At 35.8% G+C, this 11,138-nt stretch overlaps 1 protein-coding gene and 1 pseudogene across 2 annotated transcripts; one reads left to right on the forward strand and one right to left on the reverse strand.

The window, feature by feature from the left end:
* Positions 1 to 2,615: 2,615 nt before the first annotated feature.
* On the forward strand, positions 2,616 to 3,554 carry LOC105532000 (olfactory receptor 6C75). The gene has a single exon (XM_011970059.1). The coding sequence runs from the start codon at positions 2,616 to 2,618 to the stop codon at positions 3,552 to 3,554; it is 939 nt and encodes a 312-aa protein (XP_011825449.1).
* A 4,238-nt stretch (positions 3,555 to 7,792) lies between these two features.
* LOC105532001 lies at positions 7,793 to 8,658 on the reverse strand (annotated as a pseudogene). The gene has a single exon (XR_001004896.1). The product of XR_001004896.1 is annotated as a 60S ribosomal protein L7a pseudogene (transcript).
* Positions 8,659 to 11,138: the final 2,480 nt, after the last annotated feature.

Below are 11,138 nucleotides of genomic sequence, written 5' to 3' on the forward strand. Positions count from 1 at the left end.
GACATCTTTTATGATGTGGAATAATGGAGACCACTAGCCTGTTCTAAAACATCAGAATGAATTCTTAACATTTCCCTAAAATAGAGAATCAACTCACTAACAATTTAGTAGTTGACCATTTAAAGACTACAAATCTTTTTTACTTCATTATTTATTTTCTTCTATTACTGCAGTTTTTGATTATTATAAAAAAGTAAATTTTTCTATATATTTTTCTGCTCTAATTTCAGGCTTCTGTATCACCTAAATATTTTATTCTACATTGTATACCAATTTGGACTATTATTTAGTGATTGGTGTCATGAGAACACCAATCTTCATGGTACCTTTTATTTATTCATTTAACTAATCCCCCTGAGTCCATCGTAAACAGAGCAGATAAAATCATCACTAGCTTGAATAACATTGCTTCTACACAGAAGATCATTTCTTCTTACCTTTCAAGCTTGGAAAGACACTATATTAGCCTTCATTTCAACTAAAATTTATAGCAAGATAATACTTTTTAAAGTGGCAATAGGTAGGATATCCTAAGACCTCAGATCCTTGGTGAAATTTCGGTTGATGTATAAAAATGTATTTATGTATGCCCTTCTTGTAAATGTTACAGAGAAGCTCTTGAAATTGTTCTTTATTATCAATATTTTGGATATTTTGTTACAAATACAAGATGATAGAGGAAAAATAGATTGCAAAAGCTCTTGAAAAATCCAACAGCATTTATGTTTCAGCAATGAATAAACCTTTTGAAATAAGATACACTAAACCATTCATATTTACCATAAAAGTAAGTATGTTTTTTCAGGAATATAATTTTTGCTTTAATGGCTTATATTTATGTTTTATATAAATTCAGTTATTCACATTACATATAAGTCAAATTAAACCACACAATTTAAATGAAATATATAAAGAAAAGATAATGTAAAGAATATGATACTCTTCTGTCCACTAAACACTTCTATATACCATTATCAGGGACATTTCTCTGATAAATTTCTCTGAGTAAAGACAATTGAGTCAATTATAAAAAGTAGATTATAAAAATTTGAATGAGGATGGAGAAAGAGATGCTTTCTTTTTTTCTTTTCTTTTGAATAAGTGTCTCTTTCTCCACCCTCATTCAAAAGAAAAAGAACGGAACAGATAAAGAGAAAAATAACAATAAAAAATTTTCATTAGTAAGCTGGCTATGAATTCTCATGAGCTTCATTTGAAAAAGTCTTAATCTCAGAAGTTTTAGTTTCTTTTTTCTTGTTTTCCGGGAATATACTGAAACATTTAGAAGACAGAGATTTATTCTGAAATATGCGAAAATATAATGAAGGAAATATAGAAATAATTGATTTATAAGGTAACAACAGATTTTTTAAAATGTATTTGGTATCTATGTACTACAAAACCATTTTTCTCTAAAAGCAAAAAGCAACAATGAGGTTTTTTTAAAGATTTGTGTGTGTGTGTGTGTGTGTGTGTGTGTGTGTGTGTGTGTGTGTGTTTTGAGACAGAGTCTCCCTCTATTGCCCAGGCTGGAGTGCAATGGCACAATCTCGGCTCACTGCAACCTCCACCTCCTGGGTTCAAGCAATTCTCCTGCCTCAGCCTCTGGAGTAGTTGAGACTACAGGCGTGCGTCATCATACCCAGGTAATTTTTTTGTATTTTTAGTAAAGATGAGGTTTCACCATATTGGCCAGGCTGTTCTCGGACTCCTGACCTCAGGTGATCCATCTGCCTCAGTCTCCCAAAGTGCTGGTATTACAGGCATGAGCCATTGCATCCGGCCTAAAGTTATTTTTTTTTTACATTTAGTTTCTTTTCCTTTTTTATTTATTATTATTTTTTTTTTTTTAGGTGGAATTTCACTCTTATTGCCCAGGCTGGAGTGCAATGGTGCAATCTCAGCTCACTGCAACCTCTACCTCCCGGGTTCAAGCAATTCTCCTGCCTCAACCTCCCGAGTAGCTGGGATTAAAGGCCCCTGCCACCACACTCCGCTAATCTTTTGTATTTTTAGTAGAAACAAAGTTTCATTATGTTGGCCAGGCTGGTCTCAAACTCCTGACTTCAGGTGATCCATCTGCCTTAGCCTCCCAAAGCACTGGGATTACAGGCATGAGCCACTGCACCCAGCCTACAGTTAATTTCATTGTGTATACGTAAGGTATATAACATAATCTTTCTATATGTGTATATACAGAGAAAGGATTACTACGTCCAAGCAAAATTATTCTATCCATCACATCCCATAGTTATCTTATACAATACATTATTAACTGTAGCCTTTGTGCTGTACATTAGCTCTCTAGATTTATTTATCATACATAGCTACAAGTTTAAACCCTTTGAAGACATTGAATATATACATATGTATTAAATAGAGAGATGCATAGGTGGATAACTAGATACAATGGAATGTTATCCAGTCTCATAAAAGAAGGAGATACTGCCACACTGCCATTTGTGACATCATGGATGAACCTGGAAGGCATTATGGTAAATAGAAAAAGCCAGACAGAAAAAAAATACTAATTTTCTTTACTGGTGTCATAGCTTTCTGGTTTCTTCACCTATTTTACAGCTAAAATACAGAATACTTTTCTAAAGAAAAAAATAATGAGAAATTCCACAGCAGTAACAGACTTTATTCTTCTTGGATTGACAAGTGACCCACAGTGGCAGGTTGTACTTTTCATATTTCTTCTTGTTACCTACATGTTAAGTGTGACTGGGAACCTGATCATTATCACCCTCACAATTTCAGATCCCCATCTGCAGACTCCCATGTATTTCTTCCTTCAGAACTTCTCATTCCTGGAAATTTCATTCACGTCTGTCTGCATTCCCAGATTCCTTGTCACCGTGGTGACAGGAGACAGAACCATTTCTTATAATGGGTGTGTGGCTCAGCTATTTTTTTTCATCTTCTTGGGGGTGACAGAATTTTACCTTCTGGCTGCCATGTCCTATGACCGCTGCATGGCCATCTGCAAACCTCTTCGTTACACAACCATCATGAACACCAGAGTTTGTATCCTTCTTGTCTTTAGCTCCTGGCTTGCAGGGTTTCTGATAATCTTTCCACCAGTAATGCTTCTGCTGCAGTTGGATTTCTGTGCCTCCAATGTAATTGATCATTTTATCTGTGACTCCTCTCCAATGCTGCAGCTTTCTTGCACAAACACTCACTTTCTAGAATTCATGGCATTTTTTTTAGCTGTGGTAACATTGATGGTCACCTTGACATTAGTTATTCTCTCCTACACAAACATCATCTGGACAATTCTGAAAATTCCTTCTATGAGTCAAAGGAAAAAAGCCTTTTCCACTTGCTCCTCGCATATGATAGTTGTCTCCATCTCTTACGGTAGCTGCATCTTCATGTACATTAAGACTTCTGCCAGAGAAAGGGTGACTTTCAGCAAAGGAGTAGCTGTGCTCAATACCTCAGTGGCTCCTCTCTTGAATCCCTTCATATACACACTGAGAAATCAGCAAGTTAAGCAAGCCTTAAATAGCTTGGTCCAGAAGATGATCTTTTCTTTAAATAAATGAATGTGATTATGTAAAAAATGTACACCTAAAGGCAAAGCTGAATGAAAAACTCTCTACCCTTCTCTATATAAACTCTTTCTAAACACCTTATTTCACTCTTTTGGTTAGACGTAGTTACATATCATCAACACTTCTTTATGTAATTGGCCTAAAAGCCAAGATTTAACTCTTTTAAACTGTATAGAAAGTGTTTGGTCTCTCACCTATGTAACTAAATTTTAGGTAAATTAATAATCACTATTGTTTATTATATAAAGGCAAAATAGATTATGAATTCATTCACAAAAGAGAGAGCTATACATTTAAAACTTACTAAAAACCATATTCAACTATGAAATTAATTTTATGTGAAATATATAAACTATGTATCTTAATTAATATATCTAAAATTTTTTCTTCAGTGTAACCAGGAAAAACATGTTATAAAACTAAAAGCATGATTAAAATGTTTCCTTGTATTTGTCAATGAAATGTAGTTAAAATGTGTGTAAACATTAAATAGAAGTGTAAGACAAACGTGCAGATATTATCTCTGTTGTTTGAATTAAGATTGTATTATTTTTTGTCTTAGCTTTCCTAGAAAAAACAGCAAAGCGTAATCAAAGAGTTGATATTATTTATGTTCTATTTTTCTTTGGTGATTGTTCCTTAAAAATAGGTTACTTAACAGAGAACTTTTCTGTTTCTGTCAATATTTTAAACGAAAAACCATGGTCTATAAAGGCAAGTCATATTTGTGTTCAGATTCCTTAAATTGATACAAAATTGCCTTTCTACTGATATGAAGAAAATGACAAAGTAAGGTCTACTATGGTGTGATACTGCCTTTTTATAAGGTATTTGGCAAATGATGACATGTGAATTATTAATGTCTTGGTTTTTCCTTTATTAGTAAACCTATAATATTTTCTTTATCTTTCCATTGTCTCTTTCACAGAAGGTTTCACTCCCTTCACCTATACCCAAGAAAATGACTTTTAGAGGTATTTGAGAACTGTAAAAAATGTGTTCAAGCCCAGTTCCTATAGTTAATGAGTCCCTCAACTCCCATGTGTCATTAAGAAAACTGGTTGTCAAATCCAGCAGCACATCAAAAAGATAATTCATCACAATTAAGTGGGCTTTATAACTGGATGCAAGGATGGTTCAACATACACAAATCAATAAATGTGATTCACCACTTAAACAGAATCTTAAACAGAATTAAAAATAAAAACCATATGATCATCTCAATAGACACAGAAAAAGTAGTCAATAAATCCAACATCTCTTCATGACAAAAACACTCAACAAACTACTCATTGAAGGAACACAGCCCAAAACAATAACAGCCATCTATGACAGACCCACAGCCAATATCATACTAAACCAGCAAAAGTTGTATGCATTCCCCCTAAGAACTGGAATAAGACAAGGATGTCCCCTCTCAGCACTCCTATTCAACATAATACTGGAAGCCCTAGCCAGAGCAATCAGGCAAGAGAGAGAAATGAAAGGCATCCAAATAGGAAAAGAGGAAGTCAAATGATCTCTGTTTACTGAAAATATAATTCTGTACCTAGAAAACTTTAAAGATTCCTCAAAAAGACTCCTAGACCTGATAAATGACTTGAGTAAAATTTCAGGATATAAAATCAACATAGAAAAGTCAGTAGCATTTCTATACACCAGTAACATTCAAACTGAGAACCAAATCAAAAATGCAATCTTGGCAGGGTGTGGTGGCTCATGCCTGAAATCTCAGCACTTTGGGAGGCCAAGATGGGAGGATTGCTTGAGCCCAGAAGTTTAAGACCAGCCTTGGCAACATAGTGAGAGCCTGTCTGCACACAAAAAAATTTTTAAATTAGCTAAGCATGGTGGCACACATCTGTGGTCCCAGCTACTCAAGAAGATGAGGTGCGGGAATTGCTTCGACCTTGGAGGTTGAGGCTGCAGTGAGCTCTCATCATGCACTCCACCCTGGACAACAGAGTGAGATCCTGTCTCAAAAAAATAAATAAATAAAAATTGTCCAAACATGGTGGCTCACGCCTGTAATCCCAGCACTTTGAGAGGCTGAGGCTGGTGGATCACTTGAGGCTAGAAGTTTGAGACCAGCCTGGACAACATAACAAGACCCTATCTCTATTTTAAAATAATAATAAAAAAAGATGCCTGTAATTCCAGCACTTCGGGAGGCCGAGGCACGCAAATTACTAGAGTACAAGAATTCAAGACAAGTCTGAGCAACATGGTAAAACCCCAACTCTACAAAAAATACAAAAATTAGCTGGGCATGCTGGCATGCACCTGTAGTCCCAGCTACTTAAGAGGCTGAGGTGGGAGGATCGCTTGAGCACAGGAGGAAGAGGCTACAGTGAGCCAAGATCGCACCTCTGCACTCCAGCCTGGGCGACAGAGCGAGACTCTATCTCGATAAAATAAAACAAAATAAAAAAGTTATTTTAAAATTTCTAAAACAAGAAGAGAAAATTGGTTGTCTTGGAATAGTAGCTGTGAATCTGACTAGACACAGGATAAATGGATTTTAGTTTGGTTCCTTGGTTTTCAGCTCCATCTGATATACAGGTGAATGTAAAGAGCTCTACAGGTTTTCTAAATCTGTAACAAATACTTTTTTTTATAGATGTGAGTGTCCTTCAGCACTTATCTATTTCTTACCATTGTGTTTTATGGTATGGCATACTTTTTTTTTTCAAACAGATTCTAATATCATCACAAAATGAAAATTACATGATAATGATTACATAATTATTTGATTATGAATTCTTTATTGTGGCAATTTGTAAAGAAATGAGACATTGTGGGTTGGGTGCTTTGGCTCACACCTGTAATCCCAGCACTTTGGGAGGCGGAGGCAGGTGGATCACGAGGTCAGGAGATCGAGACCATCCTAACCATCCTAGCTAACACAGCGAAACCCAGTCTCTACTAAAAATAAAAAATAAAATAAATAAAAATAAATAAAAAATTGCCGGACCTGGTGGCAGGTGCCTGTAGTCCCAGCTACTCTGGAGGCCCGGGCAGGAGAATGGCATGAACCCCGGAGGCGGAGCTTGCAGTGAGCCTGGGCGACAGAGCGAGACTCCGTCTCAAAAAAAAAAAAAGAGAGACATTGAAAGTTTGCTTTTATTAAGGTTACAACAAGTAAGCAGAAATGCAAAAGGGAAAATCAGGAGTGTGGAAACAACATACAAACGTTAACTAAGTTAAGATGAAGTGTATGTACATATATAATCTATATGATAGATAGATAAAGAGAGATAGAGGGAAAGAGAGGGAAAGAAGAGAGAAACTGGAAAATTAGAGAGTCAGGGAAAGTAGATTTTCTTAATCAACAAAAATTTTTCTGAAGAAGTTGATTCCAATGTTCAATAAATGTAAACCCATGAAAATCACTATGAATCTTTCCTACAGTAGTAGTATGATGCTGTAAGGTGAAATATTATTCACTATTATTTATTATTTATTTTTATGTAAATATTTTATACATAAAATAGGTCAGGCATTTAGAGGTTTTTTATTAACAGTTTATACTTGTATTTAATGTTCATACTGTACTATTTCAAAATATACTTTCCACAATGTGAAAAATTACATTTGTATAATGCTTACAGAAAATATGTCTGGGTCATAACCATTTTTAAATTACATGGCAATTATTGTCACTATTGTTTTAAAGTTATAAAAATCATAAATAATTATTAAATTTCATTGGTAAAAAACATCTTGGAAATTGATTCTAGCAAATAAATGGTTGTTAAGAATGAAAATGTCAATATTACTGTAATTTGGCACTTCATTAATTCATATTCTCGTGGAACATTACTCAAGTCTTAGATATTAAAAATGCTCTCAACAGAGTAATAATCATTCATAAATCACTGATTCTCTTGGGATCAAAATAACAGATAGTTATTGATAAATAAAAATGTTATAATCATTAATCACAAAAGTGATCATAAAATCTAAGTAAAATCATACAATCAGACAATTTTAGTAAATGCTTTACTGTTTGGTGTATATATATATATATATACACACACACACACTCAGAAGGAAAGGTAAATTAAATTAATAGATAATTAGGATAGAAAAATAGGACACCAGTAATTTTTATCTTGCATGACATTCCTGTCTTGATTTTAATTTGAATTTAATCAAGTACAGATGCTTGTACTTAGTTAAATTTCTTTTTTTTTTTTGAAGGAAAATTTGTATTTTAATTATTTTTATGTACAGAAAACTCAGCAGTGTACATTTAACCCAGTTTAGTGGCAAATTCTTTAGCCTTTGCCTTTTGGAGCTTGGCGATACAAGCCACCGACTTGGGACCCAGGACATTGCCACCCCAGTGACGGCGGATCTCATCGTATCTGTCGTTGGAATTGGTCCTGATAGCTTCCACCAGCTTAGCCAAAGCGCTTTTGTCTTCAGAGTTCACCTGTGTGAAGGCGACAGTGGTGCAGGTCTTCCTGTGGACTAGACAGCCCAGTCTGGCCTTCCCTTTGATAATGCAGTAAGAGACCCCCATTTTACAACACAGGGCAGGCAAGAAGACAACCAGCTCGATGGGATCCATGTCGTGTGCAATCACCACCAGCTGAGCTTTCTTGTTCTCCACCAAGGTGGTGACGGTGTTAACTCCTGCTCGAAGGACAGGTGGTCTCTTAATGGGGACGTCCCCTTTGCCAGCAGCTTTCTTCTGGGCCCGGGCCAACAGCCTCTGCTTCTTCTCTTGCTTTGTCTCTGGTCTGTACTTGTGGGCCAGCTTAAGCAGCTGAGTAGCTGTCTGGCGGTCCAGGGCCTGGGTGAACTGGTTAATAGCAGGAGGCACTTTCAGCCGCTTATAGAGGATGGCTCTCTGCGGCTGCAACCTGATATAGCGAGGCCATTTCACAAAGCGGGTGAGGTCTCTTTTGGGCTGGATGTCCTGTCCAATGCCAAAATTCTTAGGTCTTTTCTCAAACAGGAGATTCACCACTTTCTTGGCCTCTTGCTTTTTCACGACAGCAGGGGCCGGAGCCACCTTCTTTCCCTTGGCCTTCTTTCCTTTCGGCATCTTGGGCGGCAGGAGGAGAGAGCAGTTAAATTTCTTTAAGTAAGGCTAGAGTAAATGTCTTAACATTTTTCTGATATTCCACATAATCATGTTTTTGTAAAAGACAAACCATGTTTATCATTTGTTCAAAAACAACGTTGTAACTCAGGAATGGTGGTGGTGTTTTCTACTTGTTTGAAACTACTTTTGATATTATCTCTACGCCTTCCTAAAACTTCAGATACTTTCTTTGTGTCTGATTCACAAGATGCTAAGTGAAACCTTTAAATAGTCATTCAATGATTCTACCTTCAATCCCCTCCTGAAATTGAAATCATTCATACAGATCACTCTATAGAGAGAGAGAGAGAAATAGGTAAAAAGACAGGGGAGGAATTGCCCGAGAGCACAGAAAGGTTGTCAATTTTGCCGTCAATAAGGATTTTAGTGTGATATACAAACAAGGATTTTAGTGTGATGTACAAATGAGATTATTAACAACTTAAAATAGTGTAGAGAAAATTGGACAAAGCAGTCTGTTTACTCTCTTTCTGTGGCCAAAAACACTAATAGGCAAAGCTCCACATGAAAAGGATTACTGTTAGGAATGATGTGTTATTTAGGAATTAGGTAAATAAATTTTATAGCACATTCAATTACTTAAATTTCCCTCCAGTTATTTTTATGAGGCATATTATTAAAAACCATTAGATATATTTTTATTTTTGTTTTTTATTTTTTAAATTGACATAAAATTATATGCATTTAGTATATATAACATTACATTTTGAAGTATACATACTTGTGAGATGACTAAATCTAGTTAATTAACATATTCATTACTTCACATAGTTATTTTTTGTAGTGAGAACACTTTACATACACTCTCTTAGCACTTTTCAAGAACACAACATATTGTTATTAACTGGAGTTGCTACGTCATACTACAGATTTCTTGAACTTATTCCTTCTTTTTGACCAACATCTACCCATCCAATCCATCTACTCCCAACCCCAACTACCCTAGACTCTGGTAACCACCATTCTGCTCTTTCCTTCTAGAGATCAGCCTGGCCAGCGTGGTGAAACGCCGTCTCTACTGAAACTACACAAATTAGCTGGGCATGGTGGCAGTGGCGGGAACCTGTTGTCCCAGCTACTTGGCAGGCTTAGGTAGGAGAATCGCTTGAACCCAGGAGGTAGAGGTTGCAGTGAGCTGAGATCGTGCCATTGCACTCCAGTCTCGGTGACAAGAGTGAAACTCCGTACCCAAAAAAAAAAAAAAAAAAAACCAACCCTCATGTACTCCATAATTACATATCCCTACTATGTATCAACAAAAATTAAAAATTAAAAAAGAATTAATGAAGTTGAAGACAGGCTATTTGAAAATACACAGTTAGAAGAGACAAAAGAAAAGGGAATAAACAGAAATGAAGCATGCCTATGATATCTAGAAAATAGCATCAAGAAGCCAAATCTAAGAGTTACGTTTTTTGACTTTTTAATAATAGTCATTCTGACTGGTGTGAGATGTTGTCTTATTACGGTTTTGGTTTGCAAGAAATTTATTTTTTCACAGTTCTGAAGGCTAGCAATCTGAAATCAAGGTGACAAAAGGGTCATGCTTCTGAAGGCTCTAGGGAAACATCCTTTTTTCCCTTTTCTAGCTTTTTGTAGTAGAAAACAATTCTTGGCATTCCTTGGCTTGTAGCTCCATCACTATAATTTCTGCCTCCATCTTCACATGTGTTTTCTCTGTGTGTCCTTGTCTCCTCTCCTAAGGACACCAATCATATTGGAGGGATAGCATTAGGAGAAATACCTAATGTAAACGATGGGTTGATGGGTGCAGCAAATCACCATGGCATGTGTATACCTATGTAACAAACCTGCACGTTCTGCACATGTATCCCAAAACTTAAAGTATAATAAAAAAGAAAGATACTACAAAACTTCATTCTTCGTCCCCACATTCAAAGGATAAGTTCTTTTGTTTTGTTTTGGTTTTTAGTTAATAGCCATTTTTTTCTCCCTCAATAGGTTCTGATACTAGAAATAAAGTGATGTTTGAGTATATTATGATGTATGCCTTAAAGTATAAAAGAAATGTATGTTGTGTGGTGAGTAGTGGTGGTGATTTATTGGATTTTCATAGCTATAATACACACATACACAAATTTTTTGGGAAAATATCTGTCATACACCCTGTTGATAATTCTGGTTTTTTAATTTATTCTTTTAGTGCAGAAGAAGAGAGGATACTGGAATATGTCACACGCCCAAAACAATGGTAATGGGAGTTGTATACAAAACTCTGCCTTTAGAGATTTGGCTGTAACAAAACAAAGTTTAAAATATAAAAGAAAAACATAATATAAAACCTATAAAAAAAGAGAAGAACGAAAATATGTGGAAAATAATTGTCATTCAATTCACTCAAAAAATAAGAAAGAAAGAGGAAGGAAGGAGGGAAGGAAGGAAGGAGGGAAGCAGGGAGGGAGGGAGGGAGGGATGAAGGAAGGAAAGAAGAAAGGAAG

This window comes from Mandrillus leucophaeus, unplaced genomic scaffold, assembly GCF_000951045.1.
Source record: "Mandrillus leucophaeus isolate KB7577 unplaced genomic scaffold, Mleu.le_1.0 Scaffold927, whole genome shotgun sequence".
NCBI classification, from domain to species: domain Eukaryota; kingdom Metazoa; phylum Chordata; class Mammalia; order Primates; family Cercopithecidae; genus Mandrillus; species Mandrillus leucophaeus.